At 41.5% G+C, this 24,644-nt stretch overlaps 1 protein-coding gene across 1 annotated transcript; it reads left to right on the top strand.

Moving 5' to 3' along the window:
- The first annotated feature begins 5,552 nt into the window (after nucleotides 1-5,552).
- On the top strand, nucleotides 5,553-24,479 carry foxn2a (forkhead box N2a). Its single transcript, XM_046401809.1, has 6 exons — nucleotides 5,553-5,721; nucleotides 15,270-15,853; nucleotides 18,472-18,596; nucleotides 18,918-18,967; nucleotides 19,636-19,704; nucleotides 20,842-24,479. The coding sequence occupies exons 2-6, from the start codon at nucleotides 15,284-15,286 to the stop codon at nucleotides 21,264-21,266; spliced, it is 1,239 nt and encodes a 412-aa protein (XP_046257765.1). The 5' UTR covers nucleotides 5,553-5,721; nucleotides 15,270-15,283; the 3' UTR covers nucleotides 21,267-24,479.
- Nucleotides 24,480-24,644: the final 165 nt, after the last annotated feature.

Genomic DNA, 24,644 nt, shown 5'->3' with positions numbered 1-24,644 from the left:
CAGCCTATTTTTACTTAACTATTTTTGTGCATTTCTGTCTTCTGTGCATTACTTTTAGCTTTTTTTTCATTTCAAACAGTTATCAGTTTGTTTAGCTAACTCTTAGCTTTTGTCTGTCTAAACTGCTTGCTTGCTATTTTTACTCTATTGTTTTCATGCACCTTAATTGCAACATTGTACAGGTGTTTCAGTTGACACCATGTGTGGTGTGCATTTATTTTTTGAAAACAAACTGAAAATCTTCTTCAATCAAATCAGCCATTCTGCAATCCTCCTATATGCAGCTTGCAGCAGTAGGCTTACATATCCCCCTACCAATGTTTGGGAATCGTGAACTAATTGTGAATTGTGCCCATATAGCTGGGTCTGATAAACTGCATGTAAAAATTCATGAATCATTTTTTTCTGTGTGTAATTCATATTACCAAGCAGCAGGTGGATTTTTGTTGCATATACACAACACACATATATTCCCACTGCTTGAAGAACATTAGCAATTCCTCATACGTGTCATAGCCCACTATGGAGCTGGTAGTGCCATACAACACCGCTGGGCACAAGACCACTATTGTCTCACAAGATAAAGTGCTCTTGTGCCCAAGGCAAGGCGGGGAGGACCAGACGCTGTGAAAAGATAAAGGAGTGTCACAGAACAAAGCTTTTGGTGTTGTGTTGTTGTTTACATTCATGCATTCAAAAGTCGAATGTTTCCCCAGATGTCACGACTTCGTGGCGCTGATGGAGCAGCGTTTTAAACTCTAGGTACATATCAGAGTGGGTTGTCTTTCCCTTATCCTCCTCCTGCTTCACAGTTAATTGACTACAAGTGTTCATTTGCCTGCAAGGAGCAGTCATTAAGGTTGAATAACAAAATTTAGTTTGGCAATGGAACAGCCAGGGATCAATGGGTTAATTCAATTGCCTCTGCGTGTGGTGTATTGTATGGCAGGGCCATTTGAAGGCCTTTTATATGGGAGTCATGCAGTTTTAGAGTACTTAAAAGTGCAAAGAGATAGCGTGGATGTCGGTCAATAAAAAGAGTAAAGAACAGCACTGAAGACAATGAATTAAAAAAAGAGACCAAAGTTCAGGGTTGTGTGTGTTGACAGCTTAAACAATCAGATAAATACAGCCGGCTGAAAAGGCAGTCTTTCTTCCACTTGTTATAGTTTGGAAAAGTGCTGTCATTGTATAGAGTGCAACCAATTACAAATTACTGATTATCTTACATGAAAATCAAGCATTTGTAATTCTGACAATCTGACTTTAATGTATATTCTGACAACTGCCACACACTTCTATTTTCAACCATTATCTCCACATCCACAACGTTGTATCTTAATTGTATCAAAAATGTTTTTTTCTCTTTGCATATGGAGTGGGCACACATTATAAGAATCTCCAGCCTGCTACTGTGTTCTGACTGTCTATGGTGGCCTGGCCCATTTTTCTCCACCAACTCTTAAAATCTTAAAAATAAGTCATCATGGCCAAATTAGGTTTCATGATGACTCTCTGACTGCTGTGGGGCCTTTTTAGAGACTGTAACCGTGTGGTCAGATTACTGCAGCTCTCCAGTAGGTACGTGATTACTCCCCTGCCCATTTAAAACGTATGTTTAGCAAGTTTTGTGGGTGCAGTGGAGACTTGAGTGACCCTCTCAGAAAAATAGAGGGGGTTTTGTACTAATTAAGCACATAATTTGGAGGGGGGCAGAGGGGTGCCACAGCTTGCTAAGGGGAGCAATCATTTGTAGCTACACCCCTGCTTTGCCCCTCTGAAATGATTTAAACCAGTCTGTAAATTTTCATTTGGCTTATACGTGATCATTTACCTCTTTGTTCACTGAGCACTGAAAGTAGACGAGTAAACGAGTAAAAACCATTTTACTAAGCAGCTAGTTACACAGCTCTGTCTCATTAAACAGTTGAGTTCCTTTTAATTAAGCCCTTGTAAAATTTGACTTCCTGTCCTCAAACCACACTGGCATGCGTAATCCTCTGCTGGAGCAAATTGACACTTGGGCCTGTTTATACAAGCTTTTGTCCTGTCTAACCTGCACAAATAGACTGAATCAATACAGAATTACAGGATATTTGTTTGACTGTTGAAAAGATCATTCCTCTGCCCTACATGTTGAGCATTTTATTGCCTGTGCATTAAAGGAGGCACTTATCAGCTGAGAGATAACGGACAATCAGCACACTGCTGACACAATTCATAAGACCTGGTTAGCAGAAAGGATTGTCAAACAAAGGCTTCTGTAGGCAAACACAGTCTTCAGTTGAGGATAACTGCAGGCAAAAGCTGGGAGAACCTCTAGGGAAAACAAAACCTGGAGAACAAAGAAAGTGTTGCATTTGAAACAAGTTGACCACGCCTGGTTGCTCAGCTGACAGTTAGAGGGTGCGTACAAGAAACATTTACACTCTTTTAACTGCAAAGACATAAATTTAGCCTCTGAGTATTTATCAAAGAACACTAAAAGATAAAAATAAGCTGTCTCCAATGCTTGTTTTCTGCTCTCTCATTAAACACCAGTGGCTTGTTCCTTCTACAGCAATTAAGTCTGGACTTCCATTGCATGTCTGTACACAGCAGGCGGCCTCTGGCAGCTTTACAGACAGTTGGGATTGCCTTCAAATGCAAATACTACCTGTTTAACCAGTAACCATACCTATCAAGGAAAATAAAATGCTATAGAGCCTCATTGGTGTCTGTGTGTGTTTCTGCATGCATAGCTGTGCATGTGTGTATGTGTGTTAGTACCCTTTAATCTACGTCACAATTCTCTCGATGACTCTTCCACTTCGCATTTCAAAGGAGGTTCAAACTAATTAGCTCAGGGAGCCGGTTGTCTGTTGGTCTCGCTCCCATAACAACTGCAGGTGATTGTTCCAGCAACTAAATCCTCTAAAAATACCAGGGCAATGACTTTATAGCCTACACTATATAATGTCCCCACCTGTACAAGGTGCACAAAGAAGAACGAACCAGAGAAAGTAATGGTCTGCCATATTGTGTAGTCTGGTAAATATTTTGCGACCCTCACCTTATGTATGTCACGAAAGAACCCAGAATATATTTTTCTTGACATTACACACCATTTGCACATGTGTGTGAGGCAGTACCTGGCATATTTCTAACAAATATGAAAAAAGTAAAAAGTGTTATTCAGTGCATATATGCGTGTGTGTGTGAGAGAGAGAGACAGAGATAGAGAAAAAGAGTATTTTGAATCTAGAGTATGCCTTTAACAGAGAGTTCCTTCTGGAATGTGATTCATTTTTTTCCATTTTCACCTAACTGGCTGTATTCCAAAGTGTCAGCATCTGCGTTCCCACTCCCCAAAACCAAATATATGAGACAAAAAAGAGAAAAAGAAGTGAACAACAAAGGCAAGAGGATAGATTGAATGAAGAGCAGCATACAAACAAGGGTTGTCACTAATAGAGAGTTTTATGAGCTCCAGAGCTGCTGAAATGGAGTGCTGTGCGTGTGCAGCAGCTCTTATCGGCTCGCTGGCAGCAGGGGAGGGTGAGAGCTTCTACACTTGCGCTTCGTAAAAATGGTCTGATTCATTTTCCGCATGAGAGGGTCTCACTGGGGCGGCATCAGACCAGCCAGTCCACACAGATTTATGGACCATTAAAGCAGCAGGCCTCCTGACCGCTATGCCACCATAGGCTGGCTGCTAAGACACACTGCACCCCCATTCATGCTCGGTCACTACTCTCCATCACAGGCTAGCTTCCTCATTGTTCATCCCTTCATCAGTACCACTTTTACTGCCGTACATGAACTCCTCTCATAGTCTGTAATCCTACTGTCCTTCACCTCATTCCCTTTGATACAAAGCGTACTGTTTACCGTAATTATTCTCACCCACTGTTAAATAAACACAGTTCTCACAAAGAGTTTTTTGTTACTTTTGCATGTCACAAAAAAGGATCATTCCTCAAGTCCCTCCCATCATCAGCCAGGACAGACTGTATGTTATAGTATCCAGGAAATGGCTCGAATACTGTTATGCACAGCTCTGATACTGGTCAGTGGGGCATGCTGTTTTAGCCTAACAGTTTTACAATCAGATTAGCACCATTGCAGACACACAGACTAATGGGCCTGTCTTTTCAAGGCATCGTCAATCAACTGTTTCCCTGTGATTAATGCATCTTTTTCTCCTCACTCTCATTCGCTAGCATTGCAACTTCATCATCCCTGTGATTCTGAAAGGTAAAAGTGGGGCATGTGTCTATGCTGCTTACTAGCCCTAAGAATAGCTTGGTGTGCAAGAAAATTATGCCACAGCAACCTGAACAAAGACTCAAAAACATGAATGAACTATTTTATGGTATCCAGAGTGCTCGGCAACCACCGATACCACTTCACATGCTTCTTTGTTGGATAAATAATTATTACCACATTTAATGTCACTCTTCACCTTCTGCATAGGCATAAATTATACATGTGTTTCTAATTGCAATGTACCTGTTCAATCTGAAGCAGTATAAACAAAGAACTCATTAAAGCAGCCCTCTGCCAAAGAAAAACACCAAACCAGAGATCAACATACCGTAAATACATTCCTGAGTATCAGTCAGTACTCTGACAACTGCCATTGGGCCTATGCCACTGCAAAGCCTGTTTGTCCAGTTGAAAGAAGGGGAAAAACAAGGGTGTGCATCAACACTAGTGCAGAAGTATTCACAGCACTAGCATAGCAGGTATTTGGTCACACACAGTAAAAGCAAATAGAGAGGCTATTAGATCAGTTTGCAGAGAGCTACTCATGTACGCTTATGAAATGGAGTGGTTGAGATGAGTAAGGTATCACCATTATGTGAAAGTTACAGTTTGGTGTGAAGTCGGTTGGGCAGTGAAGCTCAGAGGATAGCCGGGAAAACACACAAAATCAACAAGATGGTTTTCCTGTAACACTTTCGGTTCTAAAAACACATCTGCCATGTGAATAACAGCAATTATGGCTATTTGCACAACCACAGAGAATGAGTTTAATCTGCAAATGGAAAAAGTACATAATTGTGCCTTTTCTTTTTCTTTCCATTTCTTTGCTTTGTTTAAGTTCTCAAGCATCACCCAGCATGTGTATGCTGTGTACACACAGGTCACGTTAGCTCCTTCCATTACCGTTTACTCTAGGAGGGGCCCACTTAAGGGTCCACTATCGTCACGAGGCTGGGTGTGGTGACACATCCTTTCTCTCCGCCCCGAGGTGTTTGTAGCCTAATAACGCGGGAGTGTTTTGTGTGGGACGCATCCGGCTTGGTCACTCAAGCACTTCATTAATTTCTAATTTAACCCATTACTAACTCAGTAATCAGCTATACTTTATTAGTCAACAAATCAGGGTGAAACACTATTTGTCTCCACTATGTCACATTAGAAGCAGCTGGCGATAAAAGTGAAAGCACATTGCACGACGCAAAATAGGATGGCGTGCGCGCTCGCGGAGCTCCTGCGCTGCGGCAGTTGCCAGGGGAGATAGGAGGGGAGGGGTTTTGATTGGCTGAAGTGGGCCTGTTGCCATAACGACGGCAATGGGTTTGGTAGCGTGCGCTGTGTGATCTGCTGCGCGCTGCGTGTATGGAGGAAGCAGCTGCTGATCTGATCTCTGACATTGTGGGAGACAGACATCTGAATAAACTGCGCACAGACGTGTCTTTAAACACACCGCACCAAGGCACGCCGTGCATGATTGTAAGTACTTAATCGTTTTTTTAAAAGTTCAGTGTGATTAAATCGTGTCCGCCAGAATACGGTTTGTGTTTTGAACAAGCTAAAAGTAAATGTGGTCAAGTGACTTTGCTTAGAGCAGCCAGCATGGCAGATCGAGCGACAGCATGTGGCCAGCTAGCTAATGTTAACGTTATGTACTTCTCGCTGTTCTCCGGGCTCGAAGCTTGAAGAGTAGAGAGTGATATTTATAGCACCAACCAATTGTTATCGTTTGATATGTGAAACTAGTACTACTATGAAAAAATCTAGATAGTTAAAATGTTATGCTAACGCTAGCGGTAGAATTACCTTCATTGACCCACCGAGCGACTGCTAACACTACTTTGCCTCTCGGTTGCGCTGAGTAAGCTAGGTTAATGTTGGTTACGTTACAGTCCGTGAACTTACTCTAATTATAGCTGATCAAAATGTGATCAACTGCTATAAGTTCGTAACGAGTCCCGTGTCGGGAAGTCTTGTGTAATGGTTCACGTCATAACGTGTAACTTTATATTGCTCATTGTGTTACTGGTTGTGGTTGGTCCTTTATTGAATGCCTCTGTAAGTTATATGTGGCGTTATCTACAAAACGTTTTGGTATTCTTTGTTTACAGCTGTTTCAGTGTATCGTTCTCACTTGGCTTAGACTCTGTTTCGACAAATGCCTTTGTTAATCGCGTAGTTTCTCAGGTAGTAGACAGCGACAGTAAACCATTTTTAGTGCTGGTTTTGATTTAAAAGACGCATATCATGCCCTCATATCTATAGATAGTAGACTATTTCATGGCATGTTTCGACGTTACCAGAAGTAGCGAGACTACACTGACTAGCTAAGCACATGATGTAATGGATTATTACAAGATTGTCCCAGATATAGAGTGCTCTACAAACAAAGTCAGAATGTAGGAAAATATTTCTGCATATTCCAGGTGGATATACTTTATATGTTGTTATTAAATAGGTCTTTATGTACTTTATTATTCCACATGTTTGCCCTTGTTCTCTCCCTACCTGACTGCTATTTCTACAGGCCTGGACAAATCTCAACTAGAATTCATTGTATGCTTTTCAGTGTGAGACTTATATGTGTATTTGGTTAAGAAAAGTGATAGGAAATTTCTTCTTTTCCTTTGTGAGGTTATGACATTAATGTAGACTGACGGTCCTTTCTCCTTGCTTGACAGTTGTTAAAACCCCAGTGATAAATAGAAGACAAAGGCAACGAGAGCTTAAGGGACATAAAAAGACAAAAAAGAAACAGATGTTGTCAGTCTGCCATTATTTTACTGCCAGAATCTCCAGGGTCATGTTGTAGGTCAAACCATCTGTTCTTTGTAGTGTTAGCATGTATCCGTTCCTGTACAAGTTTACATGTACAGAAGCCTCTGAAGGACAAGTACTTTGGCTCCCAGAATAACTTTACTAACATTCATTACTATAAATAAATCTTGTCGTAACACAGTGATGTGGTTATTGCTGATTTGAAATGGCCTTAATAACGAAAGGGATCTAAATTGTTGTCAGTAGAGTTGAATTAAGCTGTGTACCGTTATAAGGTTATTTGAAGTGCTGGAATAGGCCTCTAAGACATTGTAGGTACCACAGGTAAAATTACATGTGGTTTGAGCTTCTTTCCTACCTCAGTAAGGGGTGCACTGCAGGTGAAATAGGAGGCAAACTGTCCAGTCTTTGTGAAAATTCTGGTCTCTTCTTATATTTCAGTGTCTGAAAATGTAACCGGCAAACTTCAGTGTCTGATGCTTTTATTGCCAATCACTTGAAACTGAAATTTACAGTTAGTCAGCTGACAATTGATGACATGAGTCATAGAACCACTTGGTATTCTTTGACAGTAAACCCTGCCTTGTTGGCCCGTCTAGACATTTTTGATTGTTTGTTTTTTTCCAAATGAGTAATGAACTGAGAGTTCTGTATAATACAGTAATAAACACATTGGTATCAGATGTACCTCATGCGCCTCTCAAATTCTCCAGAATGCCACACTTAAATTCTACTGTTTGTTAAACACACTACTCTCACTATTTTGAGAAGTATCTCTATTGTACTGTACTGGTAACAGAATGCTTCCTGAGAGGACGTATGCTAACAGTGAAGCAGTGGGACAGAAGAGACCACCACAGCATCAGTTTCCTTTTTATCAAGTGAATTTTTAACATACAAAGTACATTTTCAGTCCAATTTATTTCTGTTATCATGTCGTCAGTCCTCACATCCTGCTTATGTGTAAAACATGTTAATAAGGAAATGACATGGTACTGAATTGTAGCTTGTAGTAACCCCCCCCCCCAAAAAAAAGCAAGAATGGCACAGAATCTGCACTTCAAAATGGTGGTATTGCTGCGTAATCAACCTTATCACAGCATTGTGTACTCTGACCCAGAGTAAATGGAAGCTTGAGTCCTTGAAAACACCCCATGTTCTCTGTAAGTATACAAGCGACTGTGTTTAAATTCATTACGAAAGCTGACCCATGTGGTAGAAACTATTGGGATTGCTTAACACAGTCTAAACCTTATGGATTAGCTCAAAAGAAAAGCTCAGAGCAAGTCCTTGAAACTGTCATTTTCCTAAGCATGTTAAATAGCTGGATTGGGGTAGCCATTGTTGGTGTAATGGGGCAGTTTGAAGATTTTGATGATTGGCAGAATAAGGAAATTGATGGTCTCTGTTCACTTGAAGTGACTGCATTCCCATAATTATGTAGTTGTGCAGATTTTTTACACACTCCAAGTGGAAAATAATTTAAAATACATTAACAGCATGTGGTGTAACATAAATGAATGTAGATGGATGATCTTTGCTGAGGTCATTTAAGTAAATTATCTGCCAAAGAAAGTCTTCATAGTTTTGATAAAGAATGTGTTGATCTCTTCTTCTGCCTTCCATTACGAGGACCTAGGATGTTAAATTAAACAACTGCATATCTAGCTGAGACCAGTCGTTAATCAGCGAGATCCAGCTCTAACTGGCGTTGACCTGTCTGTGGAGTTGATTGCTTCATGCAGCTGTGTGATAGTTGGATTGAATGTTTGGAGCCACTCATGTTTAATCACCTTTTCACACCCCCAGTTTGTGTTCTTAGAGAGAGGGATATCCTCAGGACTAGGTAGTCTTCTGTTGTCCTGTGACGTTCTGCTAATTAAAGATGGTAGAATTGGAGATGCAAATGTAAACGCCTGCTGAGGCGTATTTACACACGTGCTGCCTAACCTCTTTAGTTCTTCTGGTCTTGATTTTATTTGCCCATCCTGTTCAGATGATCAGCTTGTTTGTTTTAGCATCTGTTGTTTCATCTTCCAAGAGATCGAGGTATAGCTAAATGGCAGTTTTCCATTTGATACCTTTCACTATTTTTACAAACTGGGCTTGATGTTTTGTAGATCAAGTCATGATGTCAACAAAAAAGACAGAAAAGGTCAAGTTTTGGTTCTGCAAATCTAAAAATACATACAATATGATTGTTTTGAGTTTCATGCCTCGGTTTTCCCTCTCTTTGCCTCTGCGTTAAGGTTTCCACAATACCAGAATTTGAAGCTTCACTTCAAAACTATCATTAAAAAAAGCCGTCTTTCGCTACCATGGCAAAAAAGAAAAAAAATACTTTTGACAACCTCACTTTTTGTATATGTGTGTATTTACATATGTGCGTGTGTTAACTTGCACATGGGATTGGTTGATTGATCACAGTGGTTTTGCACTGACTCTGTAGTGAGACGCCCCCTTCCTTCTGAAACATCCTAACTGTCCCTGTGTCTGTAGCAGTCCTGATGGGTGGACACAAGATGGAGACCATTAGGGCCCGCATCCTTGAAAGCAACACTAATATGACCGTTTCCTTGATTGAGAGAAAGGAAAAGGGAAGCATGGCTATGTCCTGTGTCACAATGGGTCTTTGTCTCGTCGCCCCTGGCTGAATTAACAGGATTTATTTAATTGATGGCAGTACAACAACGACACAGGCTAACCAGCTTGTCTGCAGATGATCAGGGTTTTCTAGGGTGTTTGGGAGAAATGGTTATTGGTATTGTCACCTTAACAGAGTTTTGGTGCCACTGTGTTCGATGATTGTAGTGCTGCACATACATTTCTCATACTCAGAGTTGGTACATATGGGCCTGCAGGAAATGCTGTTGTAGGTTTATTTGTTTTAAGACCTTTTAAAACAGATTCTTTGGAGAAATTTAGCTTGTTTTGTTTATTATGAAATTGTTTTCCATGAAATGAATATGCATATAATCAAAATCTACGGTGCTCAAGATTGTGCCGGTGTTGAGGAGTGAGCGAAAGATAAACACTGTATGCAGAAATGTAACATGTAATGTGCCAGTCTTTCAGTACAGCAAGGAGAAGAGCATTGAGCTCTTCTTACAGCTATATTACTGCATATTTATATTTTGCTGTGTGCGCACTTGATTTACTCACTTCGGAAGCTTAAGTAAATATTTTAATTTTTTGAAGGCAAGGTACTTACAGCTGTCTTCATGCTATTTTCTTTGGGTCTGTTTGAGAGCCCTGTGTGTGTGTATTTGACATGGATATCTAATGAAAGATTCCGTTCGTTTGCTATGATTCAGGAATGTCACTTGATTCGCCTGCAGGGCCTTACTGGTAGTTTTGTCTGTTTCTTGCACATACACTATCATTCACAAACACTTACTGTATTTACATGGAAAGTAATCCCATACAGAGCACACTCCTGGAAGGGTTTATGTTGAAACTTAAACTGACAAATTTAAAGGAACAGTCATTGTGCTTCCAAATACCTAAAAACTTTGTAACAAAAAAAAATCCTTCTTGCAGTCATTTATTACAAGGGTTTGGACCCTAGCATACAGGCACAAATGGTCTGGCAAATAATGCTGTTTTTGGTGTTTAAAAGTATTGGAAGTTGTATGTTGACTGGCAGTGAGTGTTGTGTACACTAAACTTAGAGCCACATGACCCAAGAGATAAGGTTTCAATGTTGGCTGGGTGCTGGCATGTACTCTTATAGGCCTCACCTCTGTTGAAGTGTAGTCAGCAGAGGTGAGTTTGAGTTTGTTTGAGTTTGAAAACACTGTGTGAAGTTAATGTCTCTGATGAACCTCACAAAGCATTATCAATTGTTTTGTTTGCTTGTTTTCCTCCCTGACTGTTAAGTGATTGCATCAGCTAAATGATTAGGTTCAGCCGGGTGTTTGTCAGCAGTCTATAAGCTTCATGCTGCTGGAATTCATAGATTGCCAAAGTAAATACTGCTGCTTCAATAAACGTTACCTCTCAGCCTCTCGAGTCCACTGTTTGGTGGAGAGCAAGTCTCGCTGTCTCTGTGTGAAGTCCGCATTTGTTTTCTGAAAATGAACTTCCTCAACAGGCAGGAGGTGTTTCCTCCCCTCCCGGTCCTCTGTTTGAAACTGTGAGGTGAATACTGAACACTTCTGAAACATGACTAGAGCAAAAACAACTGCTCCTTTGTACGAGCCGAGTGCGGGGCCAATTGTAATGCTTTGTGCGAACTTTTCATTTGCTTTCACCCCGAGCACTGAGTAGATCTTTTCAATCCATTGAGTAGTTTTATTAGAGAATGTATCATTTAGACGTGCTTTAACAGTAGCCTGATTAGCCTTCACATTACTGAATGCTTTATTTGTTATGACATATTTTGACCCTTGCATAAAATGAAAATCCCTCTCTCTCTCTCACTGTCTCTCTCTTTCTCTGCCACTCTAACTCAGCCCCTCTTTTGTCTCATTCACATTTTTAGAGCTCCAGCCAGACTCAGTAGTCACCTAAATATCAGTTAGGGTTTCAAATAACAGCCCTCGCTATGGGGCTTTGTGACACACCTTTGTGTACCTAATACAGAGGTGTAACTGGTTTGTGTCAACTGGTTTACTTCTTGTGAAGAGGGTGTGGCACAACTACATCTGTATATGAACTGGAGGCAGTTACATACGTAATCTCATTGAGTTTTGGTTTCAAAATCATGTTATTTTTTACATAAAACTAATAAAGTTGTATGCCATGTTTTACCTGACAAAAATAGCTTTTGGCCCGTGGAATGGATATTATAAAGTATCCCTTCATGGCACACAGTCAGTAACGTCATGACATCCAGGTTGGCTGTGGCTTTTCCCACTGCTCTTTGTCAGACAGGTTTGTGGAGGACAGCAGCAGACTGCTGGCCTCAGCATTTTCCGCCTGTATTGATCTCCCCACATTAGCTCTCTCTTCATGCACAGACATGAGCACAATTGCTTCCCTTACAACATTGGCTGCCGTGGCAACTGAGTCCTGTTCATGAGATTTGCTCCCGGAAAGCATCTCAAACCAGTGCCTGTTCATTTTGACGCTGCCATCATCTCTTTTACATTCCCCCGTACATATTTGACACATCAACGGCTTGATTTGCCACTTAAAGCTATCTCCATATGTCTTTGTGTATTTTTGAATAGGATAAGTGCTTAACAGGATAAAAGAGCAGTTTGAAAGGGGGGGGAAATGTGCCTTGGCACCTGCTGTTAGTGCCTGCCTGTTTGCACATGAATATGATGAGGCTGGTGGTGCACAGGGCTATTTTAACTTGCAGATGAGCCATCAGGTCAGCACCATTGCAGCTTTGGTGTATTTTCAAGGATGAGCTGCAGTCAACAGGCCAGCGCGGCTTATTAGCTCCCTCTCCCCTCTCCACTCTTTAAACACTAGTGTCCCATTATTCATTGCATTCCCAGCCGCCTCTCTTTGATGCCTTTTTCATAAGAGCATTGATAACTGCGATCACTGCAACACCAGTGGTAATTGGCCAGCTGCAGTCACAGTAAACCACTTCCTGTATTTGGCTGGATGCAAGGCAGCCTTCTCCGTCGTCCAGCCCGCCTCTGTTGATATTCAAATTACGTTCTTCTGGGGGGGCTACTCAATAGAGGATAAGCACTTCCTGGCGTCCAAGGGCCCAGCTGAGAGGTCAGGGCTGTGAAAGTGGTCAGAGGTGAAGCTCTCTTGTGCATTAAGGTTAATCAATGGTCTGACGCTTTACCCATCTCGTGACTTTTTGTCATCTCCCTGCCACAGAAGTGAGTCATGTTTATAGGCAGTCACTCATGTCCTGTTGAAGATGGGGAAAAACATGTGGAGTGTTTACTGTTGATGCTCCAAAACCACACCTTCTAATCAGACTAAGACCTGAAGCAACCAGGGCTTTTTTTTGCCACACCTGTGATGAATGTTGGTTACTGTGACCTTACTGTATCTGCATGTATCGGATAGCACAATAATGGTTCTAGACCTGACTTAAACTCACCAAAAACCGCCTAAAGTAGAGCTAGTAGAGCAGGGATCCTTGTTCAGTGGCATCTTTGCTGGTTTTTCTCTGTCATCAACACAAGTATATACATGCTTTGCAAACATCTGCCTGTAATTGTACCTAAACCATTTACCAGAGTATTTAATATGTGGCTTGTGTGCACAGCTAGCTTAATTCTGAAATGATTCCTGGAAGAATAAATTATATTGTCAAAACGGAATGCCTGTTTGTCTGCTCAGTCCCCGTTCTATTTGTAAGTTCATTTCGAGTAGGAATCTGTCATGTCAAGAGATGTCTTTTTGTGTTTTGACCTCTTGAGCAAAGATTTTCGTTTAACACAAATGGGCAGTTCTCTCGCTGTCTGACATATCTAATTGCTCTACTTTTTTGAGAGCTGTGATTCATCCTAACTTACACAGCCTACCTCACTACCACTAAGTCTCAGCTGTCTCATTCTCTCTCTCTCCCTCTCTCCCCCCTCCCCCCTCTCTGTCTTCCTGTCTGTCAGTCTCTTGGTCTCTCTTTCACTCTTTCTGTTCATTTGCTCTATCTCTGTCCTTCCATAAAAGGACTTTCCTATTGTTATGTCTCTTCCTATGTTCACTCTGCCTGTCCCTTTGCCTTTGGCCTGGAAAGTTCTTTGACTTGCTTCCTTTTTTTAGTCATCAAAATCGCAGAAGTCAGTGTGGTACACAAGGAAATGTCAGTAGTGCTGACAAATGAAAACAGTAGGCCTATAGAACAGACACTATGTACTTTTATGACAAAAGTGTAAACAGATATACTGAATGTATCCTTTCAAGGCTGAATGCACCATAGATTTAGAAGTCACTCTAAACTAAAGTAGGACTGTCTGCTATATGTTTATCCCCTCATTGAGAGTTTAGTGGTCATTTTGTAAATGCACTAATACCTCCTTCCCCCCCTCCTGTCCTTGCTTTGATAAAGTGATGTGTGTGTGTGTGTGTACACTCCCTCTCTTGTCTCACCCACAGTGCAAACACTCTGGAATTTGACCCAATTCTTATCTTATCACAGAAATGTAAAGATATCCCTATCCACCACCCTCTGTGCTCCGTTACCTCTTCAACCAACCAGCCCCACTTCCATTTCAGTCCAGATCCAGAACATCCCAGACCACCTTGTACCGAGACATCTGGTGTCCATCCACAAGTGCAGCTGGAGAATTTTGGCCACAGGCTGGCTGCTCGGTGGTCATCTGTGGCAGAGCCAGCCAGCGTGGATTACTTTTTCTTTTTCAATTGTATCTATACATTTTGTTTGTAGGATTTTTTCTCTTAATTGACAGAATGGCAGGGTTATCATGGTGACACCCAGAACATACAGTGAAGCTTGTCATGGCTCTCACCAAGCAAGACCATAGCATGCATTTTTTTGTTTTACAGACACATTCAGCTTTATTTGATGTTTACCTTATTTGCTTAGCTTATTGCGCATATCTTTTTTTCTGTGGCTGTAATTAAAATCATAATACATTAGGTTGAACTAAAATCTCTAACAGGATCTTTGCTGTCCCACAAAACAACATACCAACAATTCCTTCATTCAGCCCATGTAAATAAAAAGTGTCTTTGTCTTTATTAATAACGGTACTTGGGTGGAACTGGTTAATGATACAGGGCTACTGGCAATATTGAACTTCCTAATACCGTTAAATAACTAAACACTCTGGGGTCTGTAGCCTGTTTAATCTGGCATGTGACAAATTGAGACTTGATCCTGGCTGAATGTGGATCAGTCTGTAAGAGTCATCCACTCCGTAAGATAAAGACCTTCCACTCATTCCTGCAGTCGCTGGATGGTCTCATGCTCATTTACACATAACAAGCAGCTGGTTCTTGTCTGAAATGAGGTGGGCGTCGAGGAGTGGACCTTAAGTCAGTTCAGTTTCTTGAGAGGACCTCCTTGATGGAGTCAATGGGAGCGGGTGGTGGCTGAGAGCCTCTTCGCCTTCGCCGGGCATAGAGGAGAGGGCCAGGGAGTACGATAGAGGCAGACAGACGCAGCCACAGGGGTTGTGCCCTCTGGGAAAACTTAAGAAAACAAGGTCAACGCTTGAAAGAGCACATCATTCCATTATGTCACATGCATTTATTTCATATTGCCAACTTTGTGTTGCTATCAGCTCACCATCAAATCTGTGATTTTTGTCTATATGCATAAGCTGTTTAACATTAACAAACTATTCTCTCCTCTCTTTCTCCAGACCTGTTTGATTTAATGGGTCCAATCATTGGGATGTCACCAGATAAGAAAACGGAAATTCCGGGTATGCAAGAGGAACGGACAGGGCTCAGAGGTGTTTGCGGTGTGGGAACGCTGCCTGAGGCAGAGTGTGCGTCCAGTCCGCTGGCGACTAGTGTGGATCGTACTGGAGGCACTGAGGATGAGGAGCTCACCAACCTCAACTGGCTTCACGAGAACTTGCTTCAGAACTTCACTCTGGGGGGTCCGGAAGCTCAGCCCAGTGGCAGTCCCCTCTTTGACATAGAGGGAGACTACAGGTCCAACCAGGGCCCGTCATCATCGTCATCCTCGTCATCTTCGTCACACGGCAGAGGCAGGGAGCGGGACTCATTGAAGTCAAAGCCCCCTTTCTCTTTTTCTCTCCTCATCTACATGGCCATCGAGCAGTCTCCCAGCAAATCTTTGCCTGTTAAAGAAATCTACGGCTGGATCCTCGAGCACTTCCCTTATTTCTCCAACGCTCCCACTGGCTGGAAGAATTCTGTTCGTCACAACTTGTCCCTGAACAAATGCTTCCGCAAGGTCGAAAGAAGTTTGGGAAAGGTAGGTTGTCAGGCTGTCTCCTAACGTTGACACACTGATTTAAACATAAGTTAAAGCTGTGCTGTTTAAATGATGCTTCTGTAAACTGTTGTCATTGCATCATTGTTTGATGATGTGAGAGTAAAATATCCATAGGCCAAAATGTCTGTGCTTTGTTTAGCAAAACATACTCGGCAGTGTGTCACAGTGAGAAGCTGGAGTGTGGCTCACCACAGTGTCCGGAGCTCTAATACAGCCACAGGGACTTCTGACTCTGCTGCGCTAAGGGTGGAATCCAGTCAAGGTCACAGATACTCCTCCAGAGGAAGTGCAAACACAGCACACTAAGATAGGACTATCTGTCGGTGCACTACAAGTACAAGGTAGTGCCCTTGTATTAATCAGGGAGAGAAGCATCCCACAGTTCAAAACCTTAATGTCACACTATGAGAATGAAGCAAACATGACCTGAAGTGCAGAGATGAGTTTGTAGGAAGATTTTTTGCCAGCCTGGTCACGGCAGAGTTGCATGCCGCACTTGCCTACTTGTATTTGTGTTGCTGTATAGAAAAAAAAAAAAGATGGATGGTATGATTAAACATACACTTGCATATCCTGCACAAACATTCTTGTGAACTGAATGGGAAATGAGTGAACGGTTGTTTGTGAAATTGTGAATTCACTTCATAATGGTTGCGATTTCCACTAGTTTTTCAACCTTTGCATTGAGAAATGTGATGAGGAACAGAACAGCAGTGAGCTAGAGAGGGTAGCTCGTAGCTCTTCTTCAGTCAGTGAAAACATTGTTTCAAATACCATGTATTTCATTAAATATGAAATAAATATGACTTAGTGCTCAAAGTTGAAGCTCACAAAGAGAAATAAAAATTGGGGAGGGGGGGGGGGTATTTTTATTGGGAGTCTAGAAACCATAAAGTCAGCTTATCTGCTTCATTAAGACTGTGATGGTGTGCTTTGATCAGTTTGATTAAGTGGTTTCATAAGCAAACAGCCCCAAAGCTGTCATGAGAAAAATAAAGAAAAGTTTTGCAGAAAGGCATGGAGGTTTTGAAGAGAACAGTCAGACTTGTGTCTGTGTATTGTTTGTATGATGCCATACTGATCCAGGGAGTGACACAGTGGTAGCCATATTGAGCTACAGTATGAGTTCAGACTTGTGACCGGCAGAACCCGTGGTGCCAAGGCTGTGCCTGGCTAAGACCTCATGTTTTCCCACCACAGGGAGGGGATGGTGGTTAGCACTCAGCGAGTAGCAACATGGTGAGGCACAGGCCGCTCAGCATGCAGGTGCACAGCATGAGCCCTTCGTCTGCTGAGAGATCGCTACCAGTGTCACATGACGCTGGCTGGTGGTTTCCGTTGCCATGGAGACATTTCCTTCTTCCTGCATCAGGGCTGGTTGGTAATCTGAGTCAAGGTTATTTTCCTCCCTCCCTCCCTCCATTCTCCTTCCAGACTGGGCAATACGCCGCCATCAGATAAAGTGACAGTTAACACACTCCGACTCACATCGCCAACAGACAAATTCACTCCTCGCACAGTGCTGTGAAGCAGCTACTTCCTGCTTTTGTTCAGGCTGTTAAGGAATTCTCAGTTATGCATTTGCTGTTTTCAACGATATTGTTAATGTTGAAGTGCTCCTCTAAGAATTATTGCTCTAATGTTTTTGCCATTTGTGCTAAATTAAACTAGATCTAATGGCATCTGAAACATCACTATGCACCTTTCAGTGCAATCTACTGTATGTAGTACAGTAATCTCACATAACCAGACCCATCTCCACAAGAGTGTGTCAGCACTGGACAAAGGACTGTCGGCACTCATTATCACTCTGGTACAGGAGAAGAGACCACGGTTGGCTTGGCTTGTACCGTTAGAGACCAATTCAGGGTTAAGGTGACTATCCTTTTTCAGCGTGTAGGTTGTAGTCCAGAGGTTGCCGTTGTTTGTTGCCACAAGTAGTGTAGGTTTGTCAATAGGTCAGGTTATTTGTTTTATAGCAATCCTAGCATGTCTTGTGTAAAAAGGTGCTCTGAAGGTTATTATTGAAAAAGTGATTGCTTTGGCACAGTGACTAATCTCATAAAGGTTAGGGTTACCTTTTTCCTGATAAATAGCAATCATTTGTAGTGCTCTGCAATTACTCAGATCACCAAAAGTGATTGCTAACTGTCTCAGTAGAGAAAATGTTTACACGCCTGGGCCCTCGTTTTGTGGGTGACATGGTGTTGCAGTGGGTAGCACTGTTGATTCACAACAAGGGGGTTCCAGTTTTGAATGCCGGTCTGGGTGCTTCTGTGCAGAGTTTGCATGTTCTCCCTGTGGTTGTGTGGGTTTTCTCCGGGTACTCCAGCTTCCTTCCACAATCCCAGAACCAGTCCAGGATGTAGCCTGCCTCTTGCCTGTAGTGGCCCTCGTTTTGTTTGCACCATGCACACGTTTATACCAAGCAAATGCATTGCTGGTTTTGCACTGTTTCTCTGACCAACAGTTGATAGTGGTAACGTACAAAGATTATCAAATTAGAATTCCTTTTATAGTTTGTAACAAGTTTTTTTGGCAAGTTTCTTTCTTTGTGACGTGGGTAGAAGTTTGACTGTCCCCGCTCTTTCCTGTAGGCCAGTGGAAAAGGTTCTCTCTGGTGTGTTGACCCTGAGTACCGCCCCAACCTGATCCAAGCCCTTAAGAAGCAGCACTTCCCTGCCGCACATGCCTTCTGCACACCACCCGCCTCCCCACCCAGGTAAACTGTCATCAGCCACTGTGTGGATGTTGTCAGGCAAAAGTTTGTATGGGTTTGACGTGTAGGAAATCACTTTGACAACCAGAATTGGCACATCAGCTCTGTCAAATCAGTCTTACCATAATCCATTAATTTGCCTAACTTGGCATTTGTAGCCACACATGACTTTAAAGGTTTTCATGTTATTTTGGAGGTAAACATTTGTATTTAATTTACATTCAGGCCTTTAAAATAACAAAATTTTGAAAACTGACATTTGCCTTTTTTTGCTTCGAAAAAACCCAAATCTGACCCTTGCTGTCCTTTATTTGCCTTCTGCAGTGCCTCCTCACCCCCTCGCCATCTCTTTCTACAAGGCTGCTCATTCAAAGGTGAGAGCGAAGCAAACATGTCTCAGTGTTTAATTTTGGATATGCACAATAAAAGTCGCCTGCCCAGCAAGAATCTACAGATGTATAAAAATTCCAGTCTGTGCATTTTTTAAGTTTGTGTTTGTGCAGTATTTTGATTTTGTTGCCTTTGCACATTTCAGTCCCAGAACATTCAGCATCACTGTGCTTTTATCCTCAACTCTTGGTTTGATTTGTTGCTTTCAAGTCATTGGTGCCTCATGTAGACCATAATATTGAGAGCTCCCAGTCGATGTCTCAGCCTCCTCTTTCCCCCCTCTGCCTCTTGGATTTGTAACCTTGACGACAGGCAGAGGTTCTGCTGGTGCTGAGCACTCAGTCTCACTGTAATCATTAATAATTTAGAGCCCCAGAAGTGAGCTATGAGGCTTTTAGACACTTTTGTCAGCTCTGAAAAGATCAGATGCACTCTCAATATCAGTGGCTGGTATTTATTTTCTGGTTTGTTTCAGCAAACCTTCTGCGTGTCCAGTCAGTTAACTAAGCACTGATTGGGTCACTATGACTCTAGTTTAAATCACTAAAAACAAACGAAATAAAAAAACAGTCCTTCCAGTCCTAGTAGAAATGCCATGCTACCATACTCACACCTTAGGACTGACCATCATGCATGTTCTCTCCTTTTCCAGAGTCTGACATTGATGCTGCCACTGCCATGATGCTCTTAAACTCTGCCCCCGGGCAACACGTTGACCCATGTAAGAGAATCCACAAGTAGCCATACTTTCATCTGTTCTGCCAACTTTTCGTCTCCTACCCCAGACACACCACCCTGTCATTGCTTCAATCTTTTTTCATTTTGTGTGCTTTAGTTTGTGATGTGTGTCACCTGTTCTTGCAAGCAAAATGTTCTTCTTGCACAAGAACAAAGTTTCAAGAACATTATTCATACCTTGTCATGTATAATTTTCCTGTGGACATTATTCTAAAAACAGATTAAAGGCATTTGACATTTGGGAAATAGTAGAGCCATTCACTGGTTAGCTTAGCACAAAGACTGGAAATAGCAGGAAAAGGATTCCTACCTACAAGCACCTCTAATGCTCACTAATCAACACATTATTTGTTTAGACAGTACAAAACCCTAAGTGTAACAACGACAGGTTTTTTTGGCTGGGAGCAGTTGCCAGGCAACAATTGGAGGCTCCATGAAGTAACTGGTCCTTCTCATCTAACTCTCTACTAGAAAGTGAATAAGCCTGTTTCCCACAATGTTTAACCAGACCTTTTAACATATGAGAGTTCTAAAAGGTTTGTGTTTGGAATATTACCAGCTGTAGTCAGTGTTATTAGTGAAGGATTTTGTACACGCTAAAATAAAAAAAATAAAAAAAATCAAGCTCACTGACTGTTATTGCTTATATTTTACATTAGACTATATATTATTTATCCTGCTGGTAATTAATTCAATAATCAAAAACCCTCTTAGAATTCCTATAGTGTGATTGGGATCTGCTGATATCTGTACTGTTCCTATTGAAGGTAATTCTGCTTTGACACACACATAACAAGATATTTTTGTATCAGGTTTGGGCTGAGATAACTCTTAGTTCTGCTTTATACTTGTAAACACAGCAAGTTAAATTTACAGCTTGTGGTTTTGTCTGATTTCTGCTTTTTCCTCTTTAGAAACAAAAAAGCTTACACAAAAAAAATCATCACTAGTTTACTGTAAGTTTCTTTTACTTAGTATTAGTCCCAACCTATTTTAAACCAACCGTGACTACACAACTGCACAATATTTAGAGCATTTGTTATGCATTCTGTTACAAGTAAAAAATTCTTTTGCATATGAATGTGTACTTATCTCTCTTTTCATCTCCTGCACTCCTCAGGCAATTCTGACAGCCCGCTGGACCTCTCTCGACCTGACTCTGTTCTAGTGAGCAGTGATCCAAAGCAGGACCACAACTATAGCAGCGTAGCTCTGCAGCGCTGCTCCTCCCGTTCCTCCTCCTCGTCTCTTTCCTCTCTGGATGAAGGAGGCTGCGATGGAAGGCAGTCCCACCGCGACGGCAGCGAGGGCTTCCACAGCGACGAGGACTCGGACCTCTGGGATGAGAGGGGCGTCCACCAGACTTCTCGACGTCCGCCCGCTATCAAATGGCCCGTTGGTAAGAGGCCACGACGCGAGGTCAAGCCAGAGCTGGATGAGGAGCTGAAGGAAGCCGCGGGCTCCTTGCTGCACCTTGCCGGTATACGCAGCTGCACAGAAGGTTCCAAACGCACTGTCAAAAGCACAAAACATAGCAGGAAATGAAGATTTTTTTTTCTTTATGCTCCCATCAGACTCCGGACCCTGTGAACCCTAACCTCTGACCCCTGATCGTGTGTCCCAGTGTGCCTCCTTCTCCTTATCTGATCGTTCATTGGCCATTTCGAGCCTTTATTTGTTTGGGATTATCCCCTGTTCAACAAGAAAAAAACAACAAAAAAAACAAAACAAATGGCAATAGTATCGTTCACACAGGAGAACAAAGCCATATAGAGACTTTTGTAACTTCGGGGGTAACTGTTGGAGGTGGGTGCTTGGGCTAAGGAGAACCATCAAACCTATCCAAAATGACCTGCCTGCTTCTGTTGGATTAGAAGATTGTGATTCAAGAATTTTCCTCTGAAAGACAAAATGGGAAAAAGCTGAAGGTTTTATAACTCACAGCATTGCATGCTTCCTCCTCAAACCTGTATCCTCTTCCAAGTGAACCTATTTATGAAGCGAATGAGTGCATGTTTGTAACAGACAAAATCTAACCTCCTGGTGTTATCAGTTTCTCCTTTTTGTGCTAAAGAGAAAAAAATGTCCCTGTTTTGAAAGGAATTCTTGCTCTACAACTCCTCTTGTAAGAGAGATGCAATAATTAATCCACAACCTTAACTTTTTGACATTTTTTCCTGGTGGCATTTTTCAGTCGAGTCGAGTATGCTAGTTAAGCTTTACAATTAAGAGAATGAATGGAGTAGTACCATGATCTTGTTATGCTATAAACTTTATTACACATGAGCTTTGGCTCTGTTTCAGGATTAGCAAGATATGGAAATAGTATTACTCTGTCACTGCCAAATTTAGTTGCAAAGTTAGCTATACTACTTCTCTCAGTTTTGTGCAGCCATTACTGTGCTATACAAGTGAAAGCTGTTTTCTTTCTTTTTTTTTTTTGCAAATCCGCTGCTCATCCTGTCGAACCCTTTCATTCATCGGTGTGTTTTTGACATTTACTGTCCACAGATCATGTTCATGTGATTGGTGACAGCCTATGCACAGTGAACATCTGCTATTTATTGCCAGATGTTCACTACATGGTCATAGGTTATCCTCAGTGGATTTTATTTTATTTGTGTGTGTTTGTGTATTGTAGTGCATGTCGACTTAAGCCTGAGATGACGGTCGTGACAGAAGAGTTTGAAATGACTTGTCACTTTTCTCCTCCTGGCAAAGTAGTCATACCCCTCCACTGAATGTGATTGGTGACTCTTCTCCTTGCTACAGCTGTATTGTAGGGCTGCTTGGTTCTCTGCTTTCTTCTGGTCCCTTTTGAATGCAGAGCTGGTTTATAGTAAGAAACAGACACGGTGGAACTTTACCATCACTTCTTGCACCATTATTTGGGTTTGCAGTTTGATAATATCTTCACGTGTTCTCCATGTGTTTTGAACCCTGTCCTTTTGAAAAATTCTGAAAATTATAGAGCTAATTCTCTGTTGGCTCTTTTGGTTCAAACAAGCAAAAGATGGAGAGCACAGAACCTATTCGAGTGTTAAGAACTAGTGTTGAGTCCTTGCTCTTCCTCCGAGAACAAAATAAGGAAGTGCACGCTCTCTTCTCACACTGTGAAATGGAGTGTTTATTGTCAGTTGATTGCGTGCAGTTTGCTGACGGGAAGTTGTGAAGCACTTGTGTAAAAGGCCACAGTTCTTGTTTGAGCTTTTAAAAAGGCTACATGTAGCCGCAGCATACAATACAAAGTAGCGTGGAAGCGCAAAAGGGTGACAAAATTGTACTTTTTATTTTGCACAGTACTGGGTCAGTTTGTGTCACAGCCACTGTTAGTATAGCATGCATGGACAGTGCCAAAATTTTCTGGTGCCACTGAAGTACAACTGCAAAGGGCCATGGTCATCCCCCTGCTGCCACAGAGTAATTGTGATTTAGAGCCACAATACCCTACCTTTCCAAATCATCCCGACAGGAAATGGGAGAGGACTCAGTACAGTGACTTAATCAGTCTTTCGGTTTATTTTTGTTGCTTTAGAGTGGGAACTGTTCTGAGCAGAGTAAGCTGAAGTAATACTTGCATACACTGGTCTTGTTTAGCTGTGAAAAAAGAACAAATTATTGTTCATTAATCATCACCTTATTTATAACATTAATTTATGGGATTATTGAATGCTATCAGACACTGGTCATTTGAAATGAATGACTGGGCACATTTATTTTTCTCCCTCTGTGAACTACTCTTGATTAAATATTTTGTTTTTCTCCTTGTTTTATTTTACAGCAATACACCGTTTTTCTTTCACTATGTTATAGTGATTAAGTATTTTGCCAATGTCTGTTGTCTTTAGAACGGGTGTTTTTTTGTTTTTGTTTTTTTACAATTTAACTATGACTGCCAGGTTTTCTTCATGTTTTGTTTTGCTTTGTGTTAGACTGGCTAGAAGACAGTTAATTAACATTGATCCTGAGAGCTTTTGTTGCCAAAATTGATGTACAGCTGGGGTGTAAACTGTAAGATGGACACAATCCCCATGTACTGTAGAAGATCTTTGAAAATGATTGAATCTTTTTACATTTGTCTCATGTTTATGTTTAGATATTTTGACTATGTAGTCACAAATTGAAGATTAGCTCTCAATTTCATCGCAGATTAGAATCTTTTTTAAAAAATACTGCCACTCATAACTCAATGCTTCCAGGTATTGTTAAGGGAAGTTGAAGGGTTTTGAATATCTCTGAAAAAAACAGATCAGACTAACTCAGTCCCCCAGGCTGCTGCTGTGTAGTTTCAGACCTGTGTACATTTAAATGTAGACAAATTAAGGAGAGACTTGTTGAGGATAACCTCACTCATTATTTCTGTAGCACTTGCAAAAAACATTATGTTGGTCTCAAAGTGCCACTGAGTCAATGAGTTGATCTGTGGATGAACTACCTAGACATTTTGGGGTCTGACTTAACCTAACTCAAAACCCAGTTGCTTCATTGTTTAACAGCTGGTATTGAATATTGATTATGCGATTTTCAAAATTCTGTTGCAGTTCCTGTGGGGATGATGAACATTGTGTTGCATTTGACAAAGCTGCCAACCCAGTATAAGTTTGTGTCAGTTGTCTGCCATGTCTATTGGACCGACACCTTTTGGTTTTTGTATGCTAACCTCTGTTGATAAAATGTTTATAAGATTTATTTTCGCCAAAGATATGCAATTGCATTATATATGGTATTACAAAATATTAATAAAACCTGTTCTTGTTACTCCTGTGAGTATCATTATTCTAGCCTGAGCTGCAGCTCGGCCTCAGAATTTTATCACTGCAAACAACACTTGCCATGTTTCTTACCCTCACTTTACATTAGTAGCCTACACTAGCTAGATATTTGATCAACATTGCCATCTGCTGTGAAGGCCACATGATCAAA

The sequence above is a fragment of the Scatophagus argus genome, chromosome 10 (assembly GCF_020382885.2).
Source record: "Scatophagus argus isolate fScaArg1 chromosome 10, fScaArg1.pri, whole genome shotgun sequence".
In the NCBI taxonomy this organism is placed as follows: Eukaryota; Metazoa; Chordata; class Actinopteri; family Scatophagidae; genus Scatophagus; species Scatophagus argus.
Note: the sequence above shows the minus strand (reverse complement) of the source record. Positions and strands in the feature narration are given on the sequence as shown.